The 23,263-nt window shown below is 55.4% G+C and overlaps 8 protein-coding genes across 8 annotated transcripts; 4 read left to right on the top strand and 4 right to left on the bottom strand.

The window, feature by feature from the left end:
• Positions 1-4: 4 nt before the first annotated feature.
• Positions 5-1,220, bottom strand: BO66DRAFT_71799 (SDR family NAD(P)-dependent oxidoreductase). Its single transcript, XM_025653529.1, has 2 exons — positions 243-1,220; positions 5-182 (listed from the first exon to the last, which is right to left on the bottom strand). Exons 1-2 carry the CDS (start codon positions 952-954, stop codon positions 16-18), a joined length of 879 nt encoding a protein of 292 aa, XP_025508908.1. The 5' UTR covers positions 955-1,220; the 3' UTR covers positions 5-15.
• Positions 1,221-2,336: 1,116 nt separating this feature from the next.
• BO66DRAFT_387850 (SDR family NAD(P)-dependent oxidoreductase) lies at positions 2,337-3,618 on the top strand. Its single transcript, XM_025646406.1, has 2 exons — positions 2,337-2,721; positions 2,796-3,618. Exons 1-2 carry the CDS (start codon positions 2,663-2,665, stop codon positions 3,487-3,489), a joined length of 753 nt encoding a protein of 250 aa, XP_025508909.1. The 5' UTR covers positions 2,337-2,662; the 3' UTR covers positions 3,490-3,618.
• A 357-nt stretch (positions 3,619-3,975) lies between these two features.
• Positions 3,976-5,956, top strand: BO66DRAFT_364475 (gamma-glutamyltransferase family protein). Its single transcript, XM_025645168.1, has 2 exons — positions 3,976-4,500; positions 4,555-5,956. Exons 1-2 carry the CDS (start codon positions 4,201-4,203, stop codon positions 5,797-5,799), a joined length of 1,545 nt encoding a protein of 514 aa, XP_025508910.1. The 5' UTR covers positions 3,976-4,200; the 3' UTR covers positions 5,800-5,956.
• Positions 5,957-6,037: 81 nt separating this feature from the next.
• On the top strand, positions 6,038-8,057 carry BO66DRAFT_417150 (MFS general substrate transporter; the record flags this gene model as incomplete). Its single annotated transcript, XM_025649654.1, has 5 exons — positions 6,038-6,411; positions 6,467-6,601; positions 6,663-6,832; positions 6,885-7,955; positions 8,022-8,057. Exons 1-5 carry the CDS (start codon positions 6,207-6,209, stop codon positions 8,052-8,054), a joined length of 1,614 nt encoding a protein of 537 aa, XP_025508911.1. The 5' UTR covers positions 6,038-6,206.
• Positions 8,058-9,281: 1,224 nt separating this feature from the next.
• BO66DRAFT_425407 (uncharacterized protein) lies at positions 9,282-10,118 on the bottom strand (the record flags this gene model as incomplete). Its single annotated transcript, XM_025650226.1, has 2 exons — positions 9,282-9,833; positions 9,949-10,118. 2 exons carry the CDS (start codon positions 10,116-10,118, stop codon positions 9,344-9,346), a joined length of 660 nt encoding a protein of 219 aa, XP_025508912.1. The 3' UTR covers positions 9,282-9,343.
• Positions 10,119-11,200: 1,082 nt separating this feature from the next.
• Positions 11,201-12,640, bottom strand: BO66DRAFT_425408 (uncharacterized protein; the record flags this gene model as incomplete). The annotated part of the gene is made up of 5 exons (XM_025650227.1): positions 12,393-12,640; positions 12,222-12,338; positions 11,967-12,157; positions 11,703-11,906; positions 11,201-11,639 (listed from the first exon to the last, which is right to left on the bottom strand). The coding sequence occupies exons 1-5, from the start codon at positions 12,540-12,542 to the stop codon at positions 11,201-11,203; spliced, it is 1,101 nt and encodes a 366-aa protein (XP_025508913.1). The 5' UTR covers positions 12,543-12,640.
• A 5,232-nt stretch (positions 12,641-17,872) lies between these two features.
• Positions 17,873-18,965, top strand: BO66DRAFT_387853 (alpha/beta fold hydrolase). The gene has a single exon (XM_025646407.1). The coding sequence runs from the start codon at positions 17,999-18,001 to the stop codon at positions 18,947-18,949; it is 951 nt and encodes a 316-aa protein (XP_025508914.1). The 5' UTR covers positions 17,873-17,998; the 3' UTR covers positions 18,950-18,965.
• Positions 18,966-21,770: 2,805 nt separating this feature from the next.
• On the bottom strand, positions 21,771-23,239 carry BO66DRAFT_450069 (FAD-dependent oxidoreductase; the record flags this gene model as incomplete). The annotated part of the gene is made up of 3 exons (XM_025651812.1): positions 21,771-22,164; positions 22,221-23,030; positions 23,085-23,239. 3 exons carry the CDS (start codon positions 23,237-23,239, stop codon positions 21,867-21,869), a joined length of 1,263 nt encoding a protein of 420 aa, XP_025508915.1. The 3' UTR covers positions 21,771-21,866.
• Positions 23,240-23,263: the final 24 nt, after the last annotated feature.

A 23,263-nucleotide genomic window follows, 5' to 3' on the forward strand; every position in this document is an offset into this window, starting at 1 on the left:
CCAATTCTATCCCTTCTACATAGGCACACCCTCGACAATCCAATTCAGGAGCTTGGATCCCCGAATCTCCTCGGCTCGTTTCACCAGCTCCTCCGCATCCCAATTCACCCACACGAACTTCCCCTTGAGGAACTCCGCCTCTGCAGAAGCCAACCAGACATAGAACTGGCCCGGCAATTCAGCTATTGAGACCCCCGTTAGCATGCGCTCGTTTACGGATATGAGACAACGTCCGAACATACCTTGATCCGGCGCTTCGGCCTGATAGCCATTGACTTCCGTCGCTACCCAGCCGGGCTGGGCACTCACCACGCGCACATAAGGATTCTCTGCGGCGACGTACTCGATCATCTTCAGCACCGCGGCCTTCGACACCGCGTAGCCGCTCACACCAGGCATCGGGGCAATATTCGCTAGACATGAGGAAGTATTCAACAGCACGGGGTCAGGTCCCGCGACGGCCAAAAACCCCTGCACAGCATTCAGCGCGCTCCGAATATTCTCCACCACACCTCCCAGATAATCCTCCACGTCGTACTCCCGGATTAACCCTGGCGTAGGTAGGGTTCCCGCGTTGGAGACGAAGATGTCGATCTTCCCGACCCGAGAAACAATGGAAGCAAGGGCCTCGTCGACGGCACTGCGCTGACGGAGATCGGCTGTTTCATAAAAGACCTGAGTCGAGGTGTGCGCTTCAGTGGCCGCGGTGGTGATTTTCTCCGCCCCCAATTTCAGGGTCTCCAGACGACGGCCGAGGATGGAGACGGACTTGGCACTGGCCTGGGCAAAGGCCACGGCGATGGCGTTGCCGATGCCGCTGCCTCCGCCCGTGATCACCACGTTCTTGCCTGCCGCCGAGAGCTCGGGGCGCGAGGGCGAGATGAAGGCGTAGGGCTTGGTGTGCCACTCCTTGGTGAAGGAGATGGGCTTGGGGTAGTCGTTGGTGGATGACATATTGGACAAGCTTTGATGGTGTTGTTAGATGTTATGAGTTTGTTTGTGGTGAAGGTGCTCTACTCGGTGCTGGTGCTCAATGGAAGGCATCTTGACCTGTTAGGTCTTCATATACCTTCTCGTTGGGTATGAGCCCCCATGACGCCAAGCATATTCATTCTTGCAAATTCTGTCTTTTGTCAGCATCCTCAGGGCAGAGGATGCTGTTCACGCTATTTGGGATGGTAGTGTCATGAGAAGTGGTTGGTGGTGATGTTTATTTCTAATCTCCAGGCTGTGTGTTGATCTTCCCGACGGGGTCTTGGCAGTGCTGCACCCTACCAGGAGATTTCAAACCCTCCAGGGTTCAAGGGATTTGAACTTACCGTCGGCAATCGGGACGGGATTCACAGTCTGATCGCTGCGGTATAGATGCAACATACTCGTCAAGTACGTACAGACAGACGCGTAGATGCATCATTTCCAAATCACTGCGCGAACACAATATAATTTCAAATAATAATTCCACGGGATTCTATTCAACCAAGAGGTGATTACTGACTTACGGCGTATTTTCGATTATGATATTTTCGTAGGGTCCCAAAGCACCCCTCGAGAAACTCCGTCATCGTCTCATCTAGGTCACTGCTGCTCGATCGAGGTGAGCACTCGAAGAGGGCATTGGCGATCAGAAACAACTTCAATATGACATAGGCTATGTAAGACCGCATCATTGCAAGACAGATATGTTCCGTGCTGGATTACTCATTTACAGTTCACTATATAGCAGGGAGGCCTGTAGACGTGCCGGGCTTGATCTTATCAGGCATGGATTGGATCGTACAGTGGGAGGAAAGTAGTCTGCGTACTCCCCCCACCAAGTTGTTTGGTTCCGGGCGCCACTTTCTGCAGCACCGCCTTCCTAATTGCTTATTGAGGCAGATGGTTGGTACAAAGACCTGGCGGTGGTGGCTTTTGCCGGCAGAACTAGGGAGTCACTAGTCCTAAATAGGAAGAAGACGAACTCCTGGTGGAGGGAGTACGCAGACTACTTCGCGGGACTGTAGCGCGTGCGGTCTACGGACAAAGCCGGAGAACCACGGCCAAAACTCGGTGGGTAGAGGCTGGTATCTCTGTGACCGCCCCGGAGCAGCAGAATAATGGTTAAACAGTCGGCGAAAAGTCGGCGGGAAAACTGGTACCCCTCTGACCGCCCCAGAACGGCAGAATAATGGTTAAGCAGCCGGCGAAAACTCGGCGGGGAAACTGTTCTTTTTTTCCGCCCGCCCAAAGGGCAGACTGAAGCTTGCTTTCATCCCCAAGGCTGCTGCTTGCCCCAGTGGGTAATCTTTTTGGATCGAACGAATGCTTAGACCGAGAAGGATTAAGCTTGCCGCCCTTGTGGTTTGCATTAACTACTCCTAGCTTGATTTGATTGCGGGACCCTCCTCGATTTGAATATATACATATGCTTTGTATGCTTCGACCATTGATCTCTTGAGTATCCAGCCGTGCAAAAAGGGAGACTGTATACATGTTGTTGTATGGTTTGGCTTTAATTCATGGAAGGCTCCCTTAGAATCAACCGATGACGTCAGTATGCTGTAATAGGATCATTCCTCGGATGGAAAGAGCATCCGCCCAACCAGCAGCATTCGCTTCAGTCTTTTTCAACCTTGCAAGCACACCATCCCCGTTGACCCAGGCCCCAGCACAATAATACGGAATAATGTCAGGTACCCTTGAAGGCAAAACCGCCCTGATCACCGGCGCCGCCAGCGGAATCGGGTAAGCCAAACCCCCACCCCCCACTCCCGCTATGTGACAGCTCACCTTATTCCCACCCCTTCACCCCCCTCCAGCAAAGCCACCGCCCACAAACTGGACAGTCTAGGCGCCACGTTGATCTTATCTGATATCAACGAAGATGCCCTGCAGCAGCTCCAATCCGAGCTGTCCAGCAGCCCCCGCGCCTCGTACCACATCTACCGCCCCTGCGACGTCTCCCTCAGCACCGACTGCACCCGACTCACCCAGGCGGTGAAGTCCTCCTTCGAACACCTGGACTTCCTGTTCAACTGCGCGGGGATCAACCCCACGAATATCCCCATCCTCGAAACCAGCGAGGACTACTTCACCAAGCTGGTGGACGTCAACCTGCGCGGCACCTTCAACATGTGTCGCGCCTGCGTGCCCCTCATGCAAGAAGGCTCCGTCATGGTGAACGTCTCCAGCGTGTGCGGTCTCAAGGGGTACCCCGGGTACTCGGTCTACTGCGCGACCAAGTTCGGGATCATCGGGCTCACGAAGGCGCTGGCCGCGGAGCTGGGTCCCAAAGGCATTCGGGTGAATGCTGTCGCGCCGGGCCACACGGATACCCCGACGATGGTGGGGAATGTGGCCGGCGGGGATGCGAATGCGCGCATCGTCAAGGAGGTGCCGTTGGGGCGGCTGGGGGAGCCTCGTGAGGTGGCCGATGTTGTGGCCTTCTTGTTTAGTGCGGGGGCGTCGTACATGTCGGGTAGTGTGGTCGAGATTACCGGGGGCGTGATTTAGAGGTTTGTGGGTAATGTCAATAGTAGATCCGTTGGATTGGTTCTCAGCCTGGACTTTGTGATTGCATCAATTGTAAATACCTGTATGTATATAAGCGAAGTAAATCCATTGGGAAATCCTGTCACCGAATATCCTTTGGGCTTCACTTGCTTGTGAACCAGCTGATGAGTCAAGTGTGGGTGAGCATACATTCACCGGGGAGCTTTGCTCCAACTCCGGCGGGTTCACCCGCAGCACCCCGCATTTCGATAACTCACGGATAACATTACAGTATGGAGGAAGATATGGCTATTCCAGGCTGCCTTCTATGATTTTTACTCTATACCAGTGCTTAATGTTCTTTGTCCGAGTTCAACCACCTTGATCACCACTTGCTGATGCCGTCAGACCATGGCCAAACCACCCTTTACCCCTTTTCGCGGCCGCAGGAGTGTGGTACATGGTCTCAATGGCATGGTTGCATGCTCGCAGCCCCTGGCGGCGATGGCTGGCCACAGAATCCTCACTCAAGGGGGCAATGCTGCAGTATGTACATCAAAGTATCTCGCCAACCACGCATCAGGTCTTCACTAACTCATTGGAGGATGCTGCTGTAGCAGTGAGTGAGAACATTCCCAGTCACTATGATAGTCCATCGCTGTTATTGATTTCGTCAATGTAGCCGCTGCACTGAACGCGACCGAACCAGCATCAACCGGGATCGGAGGCGACATGTTCTGTCTCTTCTACGATGCACCCACCAAGAAAATCAGTGCGTTGAATGGCTCAGGCCGTGCCCCCAAAGCAATCACGCTCGACCAAGTTCGAACTCGACTGCAGCTGTCGCCGGGAAAGTCTGGTACCATCCCTCTGGATAGCGTCCTGGCGGTCACCACTCCAGGCGCCGCGGCAGGGTGGGTGGACACAATTGAGAGGTTGGGATCAGGAAAGCTGGGACTGCACCAGATCCTTGCGCCCGCGATCGAGCTCTGCGAGCGCGGCTTCCCGGTCTCGGAGGTTTCGTCGTCTATGGTGAGTATCTTGTCGTGATCGTAGGCAGAGCATTTGCTGATTACCCCATACCAGTGGCATGGACATGAACCGACTCTTCGCAAAGCATCGCCGCATTTTCACGAACTGCTCAAACACGATGCAGCCGCCCCCGATGGATGCAGATCACCACTACCAGGCGAAGTCATGACCAACCACGCCCTTGCGACAACATTCCGGGCCCTTGCGATCGAGGGAAAAGATGGCTTTTATCGAGGGAGAGTCGCCGACTCGATCGTCACAGCCGTGCAAGACCTTGGAGGCTTCTTGACTCATGAAGATCTGGAATATCACGCGCAGACTGGCAGCCAGATGGTTGATCCGATCTGCCTTCGGCTTTGGGCCGACCAGCAACAGCAAGCATTGGATATCTGGGAACATCCTCCCAACGGCCAAGGCGTGGTAGCGCTCATGGCCCTAGGAATCATGGAAGAGCTCAGTCGTACAGGTCGCCTACCACCGCTGTCTCGCCTGACCCACAATTCCCCGGAATATCTCCACGCGCTGATCGAGTGCCTCCGCATCGCCTTTTCCGACGCTGCCTGGTGGGTTGCCGATCCGGATGTGGAGCGTGTTCCGAATCTCATTTCCAAGGCGTATCTCGCCGAGCGAGCCAAACTTTACAGCCCCAGCAAAGCGTCCGACGTGATCTGCCGGGGCAGTCCGGCCTTCCGGTCCTGCGACACGGTGTACTTCGCCGTCGCGGATCGGGAGGGCAACGCGGCCTCGTTTATCAACAGCAACTACCACGGGTTTGGCACCGGAATCGTGCCCGCTGGCTGCGGCTTTACGCTGCAGAGCCGCGGGGCCAACTTCTCCCTAACCCCCGGTCATCCGAATGTGCTGGCGCCATTGAAGCGGCCCTACCACACCATCATCCCGGCCATGGCCACCCACGCCGCGGATGGCTCCCTCCACACTGTGTTCGGCGTCATGGGGGGCTTCATGCAGCCGCAGGGCCACGTGCAGGTGCTCCTCAACATGCTTGTGTTCGGGCTCAATCCCCAAGAAGCACTGGATGCACCGCGCATCTGTATCGCGGGGGAGGATGACGACGCTGAGGGAGGTGTGCACCATAGCATGGTCTATGTGGAGGACGGCATTGAGCAAAAGGTGATTGACGAGCTGCAACAAAAGGGCCATCACGTTGAAAAAGTCACGGGATGGAAACGAGAACTGTTTGGAAGAGGCCAGGTCATTCGCTGTCAGAGAGAGGCCTCTTACCGAGTATACAGCGGTGGCAGTGATTTTCGGGGCGATGGCCTGGCGATTCCTCTTTAGGTTAAACGGATTGGAAACTGAATGTAAGCCACTGGTCCACAGTACAGCAGCATGTTGTGTTGAGCTCGGGGGGGATGGCACGTGGACTCGGTTAACCCCAGAATGTGGGGGTGGCAATGGCATTTCCGCTGAATGTAGACTAGTCCCCCGAAGACAGCTCGGGGCTTGCCGACTCGGCGCCCCCCTCTGCGCGCCCCGAGCGCCATCATGACTCCCTGACTGGCGCATCCTCCTTCGTCTCCATATGAATATAGCTTCTTTCCCCCCCTCCCCCCTCCCCCAAAAGGAGTAGGGCTAGCTCGACCGCGTCGGCAGAGTGGAGGAGCATCCGGCATGGGGGTGTGTTAAAACCTGGCACTATTGCACCCCTGTAGTCATGTTTTTTCCTTTCATGTCCCACGCCCATCATGACCGACTTACACGACAAAGACCTCGAGAAGGTGCACGTTGACTTCGTGGAGAATGTCGAGAAACCAGAGCCCGCAGACCCGGTTCTGGTGGACGAGACGGGCCGCATTCAGCGTCTGCCGGTGCCCAGCGATGACCCTAATGACCCCTTGAACTTTGCTGTCTGGGAGAAGACTGCCATCATCGTATGTTGCTGTTGGTTCTGTAAGTGCCACTGGGATGGTGTCGAGCTTGCCGTGCCCTTTGCTAATTGACGCAGCCATCATGTCACTGTCGGTGGTGGGAGGACTGGGCTCGGTCCTCGACGTCTTCTTCCAGTTGTACGGGGCGGAAGGCCGCAGCACCAACCAAGTCGTCTGGCTGTCGACCTTCCCTTCCTTGTTCGTGGGCGTGGGTAAGCTTCCAGTGACATCTTCCTTGCCATTTTTTACGCAAGTGTATGCTGACTGGACCAGGAAACTATATTATCCTTCCTCTCGCCCTCGTATGCGGCCGACGACCGATCATGCTCATCACCACCGTCGTCCTGCTCGGCTCGCTCATCGGATGCGCCCTATCGCAGAACTGGGGCCAGCATCTGGGCTTCCGTATCCTGATGGGCTTTACCACAGGCGCCACGGAGTCTGTACGTTCGCCCTTTCTCTGAGTAATCGCAACCACCTCACTAACCCAACCAGCTTCTCCCCCTGATGCTCGCCGAACTGACCTTCGTCCACCAACGCGGCACCATCTACGGCATCTACTGGGCCTCCCAGAACATCATCACCAGTCTGCTGACGTTGGGAAGCTCCTACGAAGTCGCCGCCCTCGGCTGGCGCTGGTTCTACTGGGTCTTCGTCCTCACCGTCGGCGTCGGCCTGGTCCTCGTGGTCTTCGGCTGCTTCGAGACCCGGTATCAGCGCGGAGCGGTCTTCCTGCAGAACCGGGCCGTCATCACTGACGAATATGGCGTGACGCGCGTGCTGAACGAGGAGGAAGCCCGCGCCTGGCTCGCCGCGCAGACTGAACCCTCCCCGGGGGCTCCCTCGCAGCATCCCCCGGCCAAGAAATCCTACCGCCAAATGCTCAGCCCGTGGCCGGGGGTGTCCGCGCATCCCGTGCGGACGGTCCTCAAGACCTGGTGGCAGATGCTCGAGAGCTTCAGCTCGCCCGGGGTGCTGTACGCGACGCTGCTGGCCTCGGTGGTGCTGGGCGCGTCGGTGGGCGTGTCGCTGACGTACAACACGGTGCTCCAGTACAACTACGGCTGGAGCGCATCGGCGATCGGGCTGATCAATCTGGGCGGCGTGTTCGGCGGATTAGGCGGGATGCTGTACGCGGGCATCTTCGGCGACCGGTTCATCGTCTGGGCCGCCAAGCGCGCGGGCGGCGTGCATCAGCCCGAGCATCATCTGCTCCTGCTGATCGCTCCGGGCCTGCTCGCCGTCGCCTCCCTGATTCTGTATGGCCTCACGGCGGATGGCAACGCCACCTGGGGCGGACCCTTCATGGGCTGGACGCTGTACCAGGTCGCCTTTGTCTCGGTGCTCATCCGCACGACCTCCTTCGCCACGGAGGCGTGGCCCAAGAACCCGGGCCCCGCGCTGGTGACGGTCGTGGGCACGAAGAACCTGATCAGCTTCGGGGTCAGTTACGGGTTGAATCCCATGGTCGCCAAGTATAGTTACCCGGCGGCGATGGGGATTCTGGCGGGTGTCGTCGGCGGGGTGTTGCTGCTCGGCGTGCCGGTATACTTCTATAACCCTAAGGTTTGTCCTGCCCTTTCCTTTCCTCGATTGTGGTTTCGTGGGGTTGGGCTGATATGCAATGAACAGTGGCGAAGACGCATGAGTGAGAAGGAGAAGTGAATTAGGTCCGGTCATTGGTAGTCGTGCGGTCATGGTGATAGTCTTGTACTGTACTAGTGAGACATGCTTTACACTTGAGGTCTGACTTGATATGATGTGGTGACTGTAGGCGATTACCAGTAGTCATACAATTTCTTTATGACGAGTAGATCATGATCATATGAGCGGACCTTACAGTCCATGGATAGTACGGGACAAGACAGTTGCAATCTTCCTCTCGGGGGTCGCCGATCAGCTCCAGGGATCCCAACCCCCGCACGGAGCCAACTTCGGGGCTGACCGAGACTTAGCCCGGAAGGTCGAAGTGACCCACTGTGGCCGACGCCCTCGGGCGAGATCGGTCGAGATTGGATCTGGGGTTGGAGCACCCAGTCTGGCATCCCCCACATTCCCGAGATGCTCCAGCCCTGCGTTTTCTCTCACTACCCCATACTTTGCATCTTGCTCATTATTTGGCCACAGGAGAGTGCTAAAACCTCGCCTCGATCTCATATGCTACAATAACCAGGGATTCCTTCGTGAATGTGCCTGCGGAACTGATGGCCTTCGATGAGAATTAAGTTACAACCTGAACTACTGATCCCCCTAGTGCGGCTTGGCAGCTGTGCGTCCCTGCCTTTTTAAACCGGATAACGGTTGTGGTATGATTGAAGCCAGCCTCTGCGTTGCTAACATCGCATGGTAGAGATGGAAGACTCGCATTCCCTCTTCTCAGCCACTATGAAAATCACCGTTGCACGACATATCAACACAACCCTAAACATGCAGCGATGAGCGCACTCTCGCCGTGCAGTTCCTGATATATCCCAGAAAACCTCAATGCAAACCTCCAGCCCCCGAACCAGCCCCAACCTTCGCCAACCCGTCCAGAATATCCTTCCGACTATCCCGCGGATCGGTGTGACTGTACATCGCTAGCGCCTGCTGGAAAAGCTCGGGACATTCGCGGGAAGCTTGGTGGATGATGCCCCTTTGGGGGTTTCCTTTTATTCTTCAATGGAGTGTGCTGGGTAGGGAGCCCTGGGTGGGTAGTACAAGGTATAGCACGGCGGTTGTGGAACGGATGGTGGGAAGAAGAAGTGAATGGAAGGTCCAGACTACGGAGATCGACAAGGTAGGGTATATATAGATAGACTCCCACTTCACTGACCGCCTTCAGGCCCAACTCAGTACGTACAGTACAGTAATTACATGCACCAGGCATCGTCATCCATCGGAATACGGCTTCAGATCCACCAACCACAGCTCCTTCACATGAATCCCCTTGAATACATATAATGAGTGATACCTCAAGAACAACCCGTCGACTTCGAACTCAAGCACAGCTTCTTGTGCCCGCTATTCTTCGGCGAGTACCCGGACACATAGTAGTTCGAGCAGCACGGCTTCGTGCGCTGGCAGTCATTGAAGATGAGCTTGCCGACCGCATGGGCCTGGTACCAGGTCACCCCGGGGGCGCTGCCGGGGGGTCCGACGCGGAAGAAGCAGTCGCCGGACGAGGAGAGCTGGCGCATGTTTCCGGTATAGCTCTGAGCCTCGCTCATGAACGTCAGCACCGTGTCGCAGTCCGACCGCAGGGCCAGGTAGTTCCCACTGCAGCTGGTGGAGTAGGTCTCCCGCGCGGCGAGGGTGGCCAGGTCTTCGGTCAGCACGCTGCCGATGAGCTCCACCAGCTCCGCGTGCTCGTCGGCCGTGCTCGTGCCATTGTAGCGCGCGGCGACCTGGGCGAAGAGCTCCGGGGTGGCCAGCCGGTAGCCCCGGGCGTCCTTCGAGCAGTTCCTCCGTCACGGTGCTGTTGCCCTCGGCGATGATGCCTCCCTCCGCGCGGCCGTCCATGTGGTACCGCGCCCAGACGGCATCGCCGTACCGGCCTTCCTGGATGGCCGAGACGTACGACTTCCCCCATGGGGCGCGAATCCACGAGCCTGCGGTGCCGTTGGCGACTTGGTTGACATCCAGTTCCAGGAAGAGGTCGTCCGTCTCACCGCATTGCGCGGGAGTCGCCCCGAGAGCAAGGCCGACAACTGCGGCGCTTAGCACGCGGACAAAGAAGTTTTGAGGCATTCCGTGGGTCGGATGCTGAAGCTCTGATTTGATGAAGGGTTGTTGCCCAGAGGGGAAGGTGTCCGAACAATGGTAGCAGAATGAATCAGGAGTAGATATGAGCCACAGAGGGGAGATCTCTATGAGGCCAATGATGCTTGCTTGATGGAGAGAAATGATGCTTGAATTTATAGCTCATCAGCGGCCTTTGCTTACATCTTCGAGCGTAGGAAGAGTGCCATCCTAGAGATGACAACTCTCAATGCAACCCATCCCGGACTATTGCATTCGGATATCAGCCTGGTCTAGGACTAGCCGCATCTGCGTTTGACTTGAAGCTATCGTGGGCCTCGCATGAATCGACATATCCGCCAACCATACACCAGGGTGCTGCACAGGAAGCCTTTCGATACCTGAAGTGAGCAATCGTCTCCGAGGCATTTTTTTGCAACATTTCACTTAGACACCGTAAGACCCTGCACTAGTTCCAGGGACCCTGAGACTATTGAGCTAGAGACTCGTATTCATAACACCTAAGCATGCAGGGCTGAAGCCTGACAAAAACCTCTGGCCGCGAGTCATGTGACCATTCCTCAAATGGCGTAGCAGCTGGGGAGCGCCAGCCCTGATTAGGGCTGACTATGCTCGACTCAGTAAGCATGTCTCGGAGAGTGAGCGTCGACAGTCGAAAGACCGCGGTCTGGAGCACTCAGCCGGAGATTGTCATGGCTGGAATTCCGATTAGTGATCATTGGTGGCCATGTTTCACTGCACGGGCCGAGCGACGGCCCATAGCAGAAGACATCTTGACCAAAGCTTGGTGTGGACGTGATCGGGGTGTTTTCCATGGCAAATATGCACGAAAAGAGTGTCAAACCTGGCGAATGAGACGCAGGTGATGGGGCCTGCACTATCTTGGTGGGTGCTTCGATGATTCCTGCTCGTATAAGCATCCTTTGACGAGGACAACTACAGCCTACACATCACCACATCCCTCTTAGCGCGAGCATGCAGACGTAAGAAAATTAGATTATAACGAACGAGTAAACCAGAATGCCGCCCTTCCCAGACCCTCAACTCCAACCCAACCCAACCCAGAATGCTCAGTCGTAGGCCACGATCACCTGCCGGCTGACGACAATGTCGGCTTCGCCGGGACTCTGCCCGCCCTCCAGGATCTGTCGCTCGCTGTCCCCGTCGCTGAAGCTGCGACGGCCGTGCTCGGCGACCGTGCTCGTGGTGACGTGGTTGGGGTTCTTGCCGTGCTCGGCCAGCTCGTAGGTGCGCGAGAACACGCCGCCGCCCGTGTGGTGCGAGCTGTGGCCGTAGCCCGGGGACCGGTTGTAGTTCTTGTAGTCGGAGGTCTTGCGATCGCGCAGGATGCGGAACAGGGGGCGGAGGGTGGCGACGTTGCCGACGATCATCCCCAGCGCGTTCTCCGCGAACCCCCAGATCACCACGTTGGCCACGCCGAAGAGGTAGTCCGACTGCGAGGTGAGCGCGACGGTGTACTTGAGACGGACGCAGGCGGATAGCGAGGCACTGTACGGAAAAAGGGGTTAGATGGTTGTTCGTGCGGTGAAGGACAGAGGGCGGGGCGCGTACAAGATCCCCAGACCCATCAAGCCAACGATCGAGATCTTGGTGTTGCGGTTGATCTGGACATTCCAGAGGAGGGGCACGGGCAGTAAAGCCGTCACCCAGTCGGTCAGGATGTTCACGGCCGTGCAGGCGTAGTACACGTCGGCGAGGACGTAGGACGGTTGGCAGTGTCCTCCGTTCTTCAGGGCTTCGTCATTCCAGGCAGCACTGGGCGCAGTCAGTCTCCTTGTCTATTCGATTCAACAATCAGAGGACGCGGGCACATACTCGACAGGGATGCAGTTGATGAGAATGAAAATCAACGCGATGATGTTCATGGTCACGAACGTTGCAATGACCACATACTGAATGTAGAGATAAGCCTTGCGCCCCTCCGCGACTCGAATCAACATCCAGCTGATACTCAGTTTGATCGGGATAATGGCAGCGCAGTAGCCGACCTCGAAGATGAGGAAGAACTGGAGACTTCGTTAGCGTCCAGCTGCTTGACTTGCCCTGCTGGGCCCGGTGAAGACTCCATACCTTCTTTCCATCCGCTGAATACTGCACATTTTCCGGCTCCGCCAGCCGCCATTGATGAATTCCAATCCCGTTGAAGGCACCTCCTACACAGCCTGCTACCAGCACAGCGAACGGCACCTTAAATTCCAACCGATCAGCTCATGTTCGAGTCTCAATGGGAGAACGACCTACCAAGGCGACGGACATGATCCAGTCTTCCATCCCCCATGACTTCCGGGTCAACCGGCAGTATACTCGGGCCCCGTAAGTCAGCAGTGCCAGGGTCGTCAACATAATGACACTGCCGGCCACCGACGGGGCCGCATCGGCGTAGATGGCCATGACGTTGAAGTCGTCGCAAAATCGAGTCGAAGGTCAGCCCTGTGGTGGTGCTGTCAAGGACGCATTTGGGGAGATGCAAAGCTCAAATTCCAGTCAACATGGGGGGGGTGGTGGGCAGAGGGGGGGAGGGGAAATGTGGACATGGGTGGGGGTGATAGTAAGGATATAATAAGTTGATTAATTCAATCAGAAGGGTCCTTGCAGCGGGAAGCCTCTTTGATTGCAGGCCTACAACCCTAACAAAAGGCGAGGTTAGACTGCCCACATCCTTGCCCCTTTGAGGCAATCGGACGGGCCACGAGACGAGGGGTGGGTTCGTGAGTTGTGACAGTCGGCTTGTCCTCCGCCCCTCTATCTCCACGGAAGGTCGGAATACGAGTCTGTCTCCCTTCGAGTCCCTCTCCCCAGAGAAAAAAAAAAAAACCCTAAGAGATCGCCAGTTTAGGCTGTCAACGCGAGCAGACTTTCGTCAACAGAGTCGTAGTCATCCACTTGGGCTCTCCACCGCAACCACTGTCAGGGAGAAAGAAGTGGCGCCTCTGATTTGCAGTTTTCTGCGGACGGAACCCATCCGCGACAAATCAGGACGAGTCATGTCACCCTCTGCCCCCCCACTCTAACCCTAGAGAACATCATCATTGCCCGCCAGTCTAGAACTTTCACCACTGTTCGGCAAATCCTAAAACCCTATTTGGCAGTTCAATGGCACTTGTCGACGGAGGGGAAACTCTTTCTCAATAATCATTGTTTGCCAAGTTCTTTCTCTCCAAGCGAGATGACAATCCGCATTGTACTAGTAGGTCGAGTACCAGCAAAACCCTTCCTCAAGCATGCCCAGCCTCGTGTCTACAGTTAGTGTCATAACCCCCAAGGGGGATTTCCTTAATCGCATGCATGCATGCATGCATGCATGGGTTCTGGAAAGAGAGAACCAGACTCCCGGGTCCCTTAGGACCGGGGAACATCGACCAAAATGGAAAATAAACATGCGTGGGAGTCCCCACCTTTGGGGGCGACGTCTACTCCGTATGCCGTGCTGGGACAAGTTAGATAACCCATTCGAAACACCACCACCCGGCTTTCCTCGGCCTGTCATGACTCGCTTGTCAGGCATTTCTTTCCACCTTCCCAATGTTAATCCGGTTTAAGCTAGCACGGTCACAGTTGTGTGGTGGGCTAGGCCGCCCACCTCCACCGCGTGCGACCGAGCGCGCCAGCTACTATGTACGTACGAGTAAGTTACCAGTTGCCAGCCCAGCCCCCCATCGGGCGCGCCCGCCTGCGAACCCTCACACAACGGAAGTTCGCCGCGATGAGGTTATCGTAAATCAAATAGATTAAAATCTGGTTCGTGCCATTCGCTAGCTGTTACCTGCTGACTATGTACTACATGTGTAGCTGCAGGTGTTTCCGGTGCTTCGAAACATTACTCCGTCGAAATTGGCTGTTCTAAGAATATTACACAGTAACCCCCCCCTCCCCCTGGGCGCAACGCCAGCTTCCTTGGTCGTCGATCTCGGGGAAGACATTCCTTCGCGTCGCTAGCACGCCACACTAGCCATGACTGTCGCTGCAGGGGGAGCCTAGCGTGCTTGCCACCACGAGCGACGCGATGGAGGTGGCTCAGGGGGAGTCAGAGCCTAGAGGGCTTGGTATCAGTACTCCGGCTAGACTATAGCACAGCACAGTCGTGACCACGGGATGATGCCATTCTGGTGATGGCCCAGATCGGCGTGGCAGGTCGGATTTGACTGACGAATTACCACTCATGAGCACGCGAGTGATAGGATGACTCAGCGGAATAATTAAGTTAGTTATGCTCCTTCGGCACAGAATACTGTGTCGGCCCATAGACTTTGAAGGCTTTTGGTCTTTTGGTCGTCCATGTCATTTAGAAACCTTAACGGAACGGCTGCCGAGAACATGGGGAGAATCCTGACGATTTGCCGGCAATCCCCCTTGGATCCTAGCATACTTTCGCCTATCTTCTTGATTCTTCGCGCGGCAAACTCACAAGATGTCTAGTGAAAGAACTATACCCTGTCTGGACATTGTTCGGTCGCATGGGACGGGTCGATCTCTATTAAATATACTGTACATCATCAGTTCATCAGCCAGGACCGCCCGCGCTGATAGCACCCTGAGACCAATATTAAATTTATAAATAGTAGCGAACGATTTGTCCTGCGCACTGAGCAGATGCTTGAATCACTAGAGTGAAACATGCGGACAATCCCGGCGATGGAGGGTATCCTTATGGTTAATCCAAGGGATACTCCTTCGAATTCCTGCTTTTGCTCCTGACAATCGCACCGGCAGCAGCCGAGCCACAGATCAAACCTTCTGCAGCAGAACGAACGTTCTGGCAAAGGATACGAACCATCGACTTCTTGGCTGTTCAGAAGACCGATCTGGTCCGGGCGAAGACAATAGCTGCAGCTGCGGCCACTGCTGTACCGTGGGAATGGTGAGGCGCAAACCTTACTTCTATCTTTGCGGGGGCTCCAAGATCTTGGGAAATTTAGACAAGAATCTTCGGTCAGCGATTTGGAGGTTTAGACGACTGCGTGTACGGTCCACGTGGACAGACGGTCAAGTGACTCGGGCAAGCCCTGACAAGCCTTGAGAGAATACGATTCGGAGTATCGCTGAGTTGCGGTGATGTTCTGGACAACTCTTGTTTAAATCGCCCACTTTGGCTACTTAATTACTCAGTAGCGTTACTTGGGTGATCGAGATTGTGCGTGCGTCTGACTAAGCAGGCAAGCATACATACCGACCGTTATGCATCTCTCCTTAGAGTCTCTCCCTGCAACTGCTCCGACGATGACATTTCCGCGGCCTGCCGCACCTGCTGCAATCCACCGGCGTGGAAGACTTTCAGCATCTGTTTGACCAGCAAAGCTGAGCAGCAAACCGCCGACGGAATTCAATTTCCCGTGTCAAGTGGATCGGCATCTTTCCAAGGTCAGCAAACAAAGCTACAGCCTTGCCGTCGTGTACTGTTCATGCTGACCCCACTAGAACAGCAACCCCGTACGCACTATGCACGCCCTGCGACAACAGTCCCTGGCATTTGTGTCTGCAGGAAAACAATTCCCTGCTTGGAATCTCTCCAGTGTGCTCAGTATCCATAATGCGTAATCGGGCGCCGAGGAGCTGAGTCGCGAGGAGTCGGGCTCAAACGCGCGAGTCCCGGGCGTTGAGAGAGTGGGCCCGTTGCCGGCAAACAGTCACCCGCGAAAGTTGCCGATCACCGGATATTTTCCCAGGCAGGGCAAGGATGAGCGCTGCCTGCCCTCAACGGGGATCTGCAGTGTTCCTCCAGGCTTGCACCCACTCACGTTCGACCTTCACCCTCCGCTTATTTTAGAGCGTGCATCCTCATCTCGTTCGGGGAACAGGAACTCGACGAGAATCAAGCGGATGGCCCTCGGTTACTCGGTTCAGTGGGGTTGACGGAAGATGTGAAGGGTCCGACATTCGGGGGAATATTCCTCGACTGCATTCTTGGATGATGGGTTTGTGTTCGAAATCGCCTGGGATGTTGCTCGCTTAACCCACGAATCCGCGTCCTTGGACTTGGGCAACCGTCTTGTTTCGCAACATGCTTGCTCGACAAATGCGACCGTTGCGGTCGGATCGGCTCTTGCTGTCAACGGGAGGTTCTAGCTGGCCACACAGCGAGAGCTTGAAGGCTCGCAACGGAGGGTCAACCTCGAGGCAATTTCGCCTGCTACTGCCTTCACAACCGCCGTTCGCACAACCAAGTCCCTCAGCATTTCGGCTTGAGCGAGCTCAATTGCAGGCCCCTGCTCCCGCCGAACGGTCAAGAGCCCCAGCGTCGTGAAAAAAGAGGCAGCCTGGCAGGACCACGCGTAAACCATTGCAATGACACTACCTCGAACTCGGTGATCTTGCGACAGCTGACTTGAACTGGTCAGTGAGGACACCCAGGACTTGAGGGGTTGGGTTTTCACAAGGTCGCACAATGTTGACGTGGCCTCTAGCCGGCTCAGCGCTCGCCTTCTGACTTTCGGTCATTCAAAAAACTGATTCGCGTCAGATGAGAAGCTATGCTTGATAATTGCGACCAATTTTGGGATCCAACGCTTTCCAGACTCGCCGACTCAACAACATTTCTCGCCCTGATGCGCCCGGGAACAAGGCAAGAGAAATGAGATCCATGCATGCCAGAAGTGGTGAGCAGGTCAGGTAGCAGCCGGAGAGCAGATTTGCGATGCCGGTTCTACGTCGCATCTCCCCTAAGATGGGCTCTTTCGTTCAAGCTTGGTAAAATTCAGTTGAATCACTGCAAGAATCACCGCGAGGCAATGTGTAGCAATTTAATCAGCTCTGTCCTGAGTCTTTGGGGACACGATGTTATCCAACAAGTCTTTTTGACACCTCTTTGTGGCACGCACATTGAATCGATTTAGACTTGCCCCGCCTCGAATTATTGTTATATATCTTTAATCAATGTATGGCATGCGGTCCCTGAAACCTGAGCCCACGATGTGTCAACTTAAGCCACATGAATATACGAACCCGACACATATACAGCGGACTCGACTAAGTTTACCTCCAGAAGATGTGAATTCTATGCATTCATCAACATGCAGTCTTTACCACCATGCTACTCACCCGGATTCATCATATCTGACTCAAAACACATCACCGGCCTTGGCCGCTTCTGGCTGGATAAGGCCCTCACGCTGCGACTTGCGCGAAACCAGGGTACCTTCTGTTTAGGGAGCCGTCAAACGACACAACACCGATCGAAAAAAACGTAACTGATAGAACCCTTGGCGTTGGGCATCACATGAGCTAAACAGTGCGAACCGCTTGCAGAACGAACACATGTTCAAGACGCGACGAACCGGGGCGATTGTGCAGGTGTTCGAGTCGTTGGCGCGCCGTTGTACCTTGCAGTTGGACCAACAGATGTCTTTGCATGTACTCTGTCGGATTAGCTTTTATGTTTGCTTCTGGCGGCCTGTAATTTGATCAGACTCTTCGTTGGGTGTTGTATCGCTTCTTTGTAGAGCTGAGCTGCGAGTCGCTCATATAAATCAGCCCTAATCCCCCATGGGTCGCTCTCCCCGCTGCAAATTAACTAACTAACCACCGTACGATGTTGTCAGCATCGTGAGATTGCCTAGCGTCAAACATCCAGAAAGGAAACGAAGGAATAGCTTAATACCGGCTAGTATAATGATTGTGCAAAATTAGTGGTCAGTTCGTCTGTTAGCATCAGCCCGTCAGCACCCCTCCTTTTGCGCGCGCCCCCCACTTCAGCCTCACCGATACGGACAACGGCTATAAATGCCGTCGGTTCTCAAGTAACCACCAGACACAAACAAAGGAAAATTCTTGAGTAGGCCTACTTCCTCATTCACTAGTCTGACTTTTCTCGGGCCTTTCCTCTGTCCTACCGAGAAGTCCTTCCTCCCAAAATGGCAGACGTAGAGTTTCTCGCCCTCACTACCAAGCCCTCGGCGCAGCTGGCTTATACCTTCCAAGCTCCCGAGGGAGCATCCGCCAAACCCGTCTTGGTGGTCTTTGTGAATGGGCTCGGCCTTCCACAAGCCTTCTGGCAGCCTGTCATTGCGCAACTGAAATCGGCTCGCCCAGGCAACAGCCCAGCCTTCCTGGCGTACGACCGCTTCGGCCAAGGCCAGACGACCGATCGCGATCCCGCCGACGCCGGCGCTGAGGACCCCACCCACGGCCATGACTGCCTGGCCGCCGTCCAAGATCTCCGTCAGCTGCTCGTCCAGATCACCACCGAGAAGCTGGGGGTCGCCGACGTGAACGCCGTCTCGCTGGTACTGGTGGGGAACTCGATCGGCTGCGCGTTGGCTCGGCTTTACGCCCAGAATTACCCCGGCACCGTCGCCGCGCTGTTGTTGCTCGACAGCGTCCTCGCCAATTCGGACTTTATCTCTATCTTCCCCGATCCGGATTCTCCGGACTTCGACCCCGCCAGCATTGCCCCGATCCCCGTCGAGGCCATCCGCGCGGTGCGGGCCGGCGTCCGCCGCGTCTTCCACCCGGACGTCGGGAGCAAGGAGGGTCTCAGCCGACGTAACCTGCGCGAGCTGCTCCCTGCCAGTGACGGCCCGAAACTAGAAGGCCCTGGGGGGCACGGACCCTATGTGACGGTCGTGGGGCACGACTTTGATGCTTTTGCGGAAGAGTCGGCTAAGATGGGCCCGCCTAAGCCGGTCACGAACCGCTTCGTCAACCCGTACTGGCACCGCTACAACGAGGGGCTGGTCAAGATCACCGAGCCCGAGTACAGCAAGGGCCCCTTGATTGCGCCGAATGCCGGCCACTTTGTGCAGAAGGATAATCCGGAGTTTGTGGTACATGAGCTGAATGAGTTGTTGGAGAAGGTGCTGTAGAATTCGGAATGATTACGAGAGAGCTTTTTCTAATTCATGAACATTAATATTTCATCCATTGTTGCTTCTGCGATGCTGTGTGTGGCGCATCATCACGCAGCAGTCAATATGTAATATTGTGTTGAGTTAGGATGGCTTGCATCGATTGTGGTAGCTCGTACGCATCATGCAAAACCGAATCCATGACAGCAACTGGGACGATGCGACTGAGGCTATGTGCTTGGCCCGAGACAGAGACGAGCCCCCAGGCTGTCATCCTGGCCACTTCCTGCTTTACCGCTTCAGCATGGAAATTATAGCGGCGGACAGCTTGCCTGGATGTAAAGACTAGGCCAAGTGGGGACAACTACGGCCATAGACCTATCAAGGGTGTGCTCGTATCGAGGACGCTCACCCATAAGTCACCGACTATGTGGAATTTTCCATATGAGACATTCGGCCCCGAGTGTCTGCACTCGCGCGCCAGGTGCACAAAGGGGCTTGTGCTTGGAGCCATGTAGCTTATTACTCCCCACTGTCAATATGGAGCATCCAGGAAGCTTTGGCCAGCATGTGTGCAAAGGTTAGGGTGCAGGGTCCTGGTGTTTATTGAGACGATCAACATTGTCGCGGCGCCCCCACCCTCGTCAAGTGGGCGCATATGTAGGAGCCACCAGCGGATAGGCTCGCTATCCAAGTGTTGTGGCAGACTAGAGCATCTCAGAGTAACTACGTCCCTTGTATTCTTGGCTTGGAACTGGTCCGGGTATTGAAAGGGCAGATATCGGGGAGGTGGACGGTGTATTTAGTAACCAGAAGGGAACGAAGGTGGTCGTGGACGGATTGAAAGGGGTCAGGTTGATGCTATGATGCTTTTGTTGATCGCTTGATGTATAGTACGATTCTAACTGGGTTATTTAACAAGTCTTAGAAGGGGGTTATTCCTAGACTTCAGTTCTGGTATTTGTGAATAGCCAACTGAGTTATTTTTCATCCGATAGAGGTTCATCGGTTAAGGTTCTTGGGGTATAGTTGTGTCAAAGTCAGATCCATTAGGTTAATGATGGGCCTATGCCCACATTGCGCTTCGAGTGAATGTAGATACTCTACAATACATACTTGATGCTTTAGCCGTCGATCTTCCTGGCTGTATCCATCCGGTTCCTTCTCAGCCGCCACTGCCCGCCCACCCTCTGATTTCGACCACCCTCTACAACTTCTTGTTCCATGAATTGGTCATATCGCTTGCATAGAGCTGACTGCCCTCTAGCTCTGGCTTTGCAATCATGTTCTCGAAGAGAGAATGTTGTACAACGTTCAACCCTTGCATCAAAAACTATCGCAGAGGCTCGAGTAAGGCATCGAAGCTTCGTCTCTAGGGGTCGCCCAAATGGCCACCGCGCCCCCAGCCAACGACAATGTTGGGTGTGTAGGAAAGGTGGCTATTTCAGAGAAACTTTCCTTCAAAAAATCCATGGCGGCTTCTCAGCGCTTCTCCGTCTTCCCACACATTATTGGTCTACACCACATGTCAACCACTGCCCTCCGTTGCACCAGCCCGAAAGGCCCATAACACATTCCACAAACATCACTCTTCTCTTCTATCAGGAACCATTGATAGAATAAGGAAATTACCATGTCTGCCAGCTATGCCTAATGCCTTTAAGGGAGGCCACAGAAATTCTGCCTCTTTTAGAAGAGGAGACGGTCGGCCGGTTGCGGGTGTGGGACCTTGCGGCCACGCTCTGCGCGGGTATTCGATGTTGGTATAGCGATAAGCTCGCCAGTGGTACGAGTTCACGTAGCTCTTCTACCTCTTCGAAAGAGCTTGGCTCTCTATTTCTCTGCCCCTTTCCAGGCCCATGCGCCTGATCCCTCCTCCGCAGACCCTGGCGCGCTAGACCCTTGTGGTTAGATGCACGCAGTCCTCCCAATCATTGTTTGGGGCAACGTCAACCGACGAGACAAAGTCACATCTCGCTCTCTTTCTCTCTGAACAAGGCGGAGCTAACATGTATCTTCTTATGTCCAATTCCGCTGACTCTAAAAGGACGTGCCCGACGATCCGGACGAAAGATTGACCGCGTGGGGATAGGGTACAGCACTCATCGTGGTGAGCTTGTGTCTCTGATTGAAGGATATAAGCAATTCTAATCGTTCTGACAACAAGTACCTCCTCTCCGTGCGAGAAACTAGAGTATCGTCCCGCGGGCTCGCCACATCTTCCACGACAGTGTAGCGAGCGACACACAGTTTCGGAGAGTGTATGATAGATGCTCATTTGTCTTGGATGAAATTGGACATTATTTCGGGCTTCTGCTTATTTGGCCGGTGCTTAAGGCTGGTTGGGGCTGGGGTCCAGCAGTTGGCGGGTGCCTTTGGGCGGTGGTAGATACGCGATCTAGGGCCTGTGATAGTCCGGAGGAGGCGGAGGCACAAGGCAGAGCTCGTGATGACAACCATCTTAGGGGCGAATGCCTACAAGCTGTCAACCTCTGTGTCGGGGAATTGGGTGTACTTGCTTCTGCTGTTGGTATTGTATTGTGCAATCAGTCTACATCTGCCGATCCACGCGGGTGGACTGGTAGGTGAACTCTTCATTATCAACATACTTAAAGTCCAACGGTAATATGGCACCACGCATTGGTTCATTCATCTCCAGGTTCATCTCATCAATCACTGTTCCTCAATGGCCCCTGTTGGTTCCTGGGATCCACACTCGAGAAGGAAGCCGCGAGCTTGCTTGGGCACTGGATGTGCCTACCCGACCATTGTCGAAGGGAGCTCGTCGGTAACGCCGGGGAGTGACACCTTCAGGATACCGTGGAATTGCTCTCGTGTTTCGAAAAGACAGGATCGTCCCGTATCCTCCGCTGATTGGTGAAAGAATGGCAAAAAGGGCCTCTACCACAGCGTTGATGGATGCCATACGGCACTGCTAGAAGGGCTCCCGCAGCAACCGGTCGAAATTCTCCAACAACACCTCCGAATCCTTCCACGCTACCGCGATACGAGCATCTCGTTCACGGCATCTGGTCGGCCCGCCCACCACCACCCGCTGCTCGCCCTGGCGTCGCGCCTCCTTCACCAACTTTGATGTGCGTGGTTGACGGAGCTGTGCGAAGGCTCGGAATATCTCGATCAGGCTCACATCATTCAGCTGCGTGGTCTCGGCAGCGGATATCGAGCTTTGCTGGAGGTCTGGAAGAAGACGTGAAAGGTGATAGCAGTCCTCCCTGGGTACAAGTTGTCAGCCTGACTTGATCCTCATCTGGTCCCAGCTCATACGTACAGCGCCTGGTTCGCTCCCTGTCCGATATGCGGACTGGTAGGATGGGCAGCATCGCCCACCAACACGCATCGGGGTGAATACCACTGCTCCGCCGTCAACTCCTCCCGATCGAACAAGCCGTACTTGATCAGACGCTCCGCATCGGTGACCAGCTCTAAGACTGCGGGCTCGAAGCCAGCCAGTTGAGCCTGCAGTTCGCCGCGCCGCGCCGCGAGTTCCTCTGCACCGGACAGCCTCCACGTTTCCGGCTGCTCATTCGCGTCCGGTAGCGTCACCGCCCAGGAGGTATGCGTCTTGGAGACCGGATACGCGATGACATGGATGCCCTCGCCGTACCAGTTACTCATCTGCCCTGCTCTGTCCTGCAGCGTCGCCGGGGTGGGCGAGATGCCCGCGGTCTGGGTCAAGCCCGTGAACATTGGAAGGCCCTCGTTGCTGTCGTGAAGGTTTTGGAGGATCTCCCGCCGTGACGCGGCCTTGATCCCATCACATCCCACGAGGAACGAGCCGGTCATCGACTGCCCGTTGGTGAATCGGGCCGTGACGGAGTCCCCGTGCTCCTCGATGCGGAGCAATTCCCATCCCTCACGGACCATAATCCCCTGATTCAGGAGCAGGGCTTTGAGGCGGAGATTCAGCTCGGAGCGTCGGATGCCTACGGCTGAAAACGCGTATCGCGTCTTAAATTCCCCAGCGAGGCCCGAGGACGCGAGGGTGTGGCCGTCGGGCGTGCCGTGCCAGTATCCGCGCAGCGGTTGGAATTCCTGCTCGAGGGACTCGGCTATACTCAGGAGACTGAGGACCTTCATTCTGGGAGGTTGTCAGTTTGGTGAGAATTTTGATTCGAGAGGCAGCGTGGCTGACCCGTTGGGCTGGATGAGGAGCGATGCGCCCGCCTCGCCGAGTGCGCTGACCCTCTCGAACACAATGGGCGCATAGCCTCGTTGTTTGAGTAGGATGGCCAGCACGGGGCCGGCAATTCCGCAGCCGATGATGAGTACTGTTGGCGAGGTGGCCATGGTGTTCTTCCGCAAGTGGATTGA

Source organism: Aspergillus aculeatinus (genome assembly GCF_003184765.1).
Source record: "Aspergillus aculeatinus CBS 121060 unplaced genomic scaffold BO66scaffold_2, whole genome shotgun sequence".
Lineage (NCBI taxonomy): Eukaryota > Fungi > Ascomycota > Eurotiomycetes > Eurotiales > Aspergillaceae > Aspergillus > Aspergillus aculeatinus.

What these genes read in the sequence shown, in the direction of transcription:
- BO66DRAFT_364475 (XM_025645168.1), top strand. Translation starts at nt 4,201, where the DNA reads ATGTTCTGTCTCTTCTACGATGCACCCACCAAGAAAATCAGTGCGTTG. An exon ending in CGGAGGTTTCGTCGTCTATG is followed by an intron (nt 4,501 to 4,554) that starts GTGAGTATCTTG and finishes ACCCCATACCAG; the next exon opens with TGGCATGGACATGAACCGAC.
- BO66DRAFT_387853 (XM_025646407.1), top strand. Translation starts at nt 17,999, where the DNA reads ATGGCAGACGTAGAGTTTCTCGCCCTCACTACCAAGCCCTCGGCGCAG.
- BO66DRAFT_387850 (XM_025646406.1), top strand. Translation starts at nt 2,663, where the DNA reads ATGTCAGGTACCCTTGAAGGCAAAACCGCCCTGATCACCGGCGCCGCC. An exon ending in GGCGCCGCCAGCGGAATCGG is followed by an intron (nt 2,722 to 2,795) that starts GTAAGCCAAACC and finishes ACCCCCCTCCAG; the next exon opens with CAAAGCCACCGCCCACAAAC.
- BO66DRAFT_71799 (XM_025653529.1), bottom strand. Translation starts at nt 954, where the DNA reads ATGTCATCCACCAACGACTACCCCAAGCCCATCTCCTTCACCAAGGAG. An exon ending in GGCCGAAGCGCCGGATCAAG is followed by an intron (nt 183 to 242) that starts GTATGTTCGGAC and finishes GGGTCTCAATAG; the next exon opens with CTGAATTGCCGGGCCAGTTC.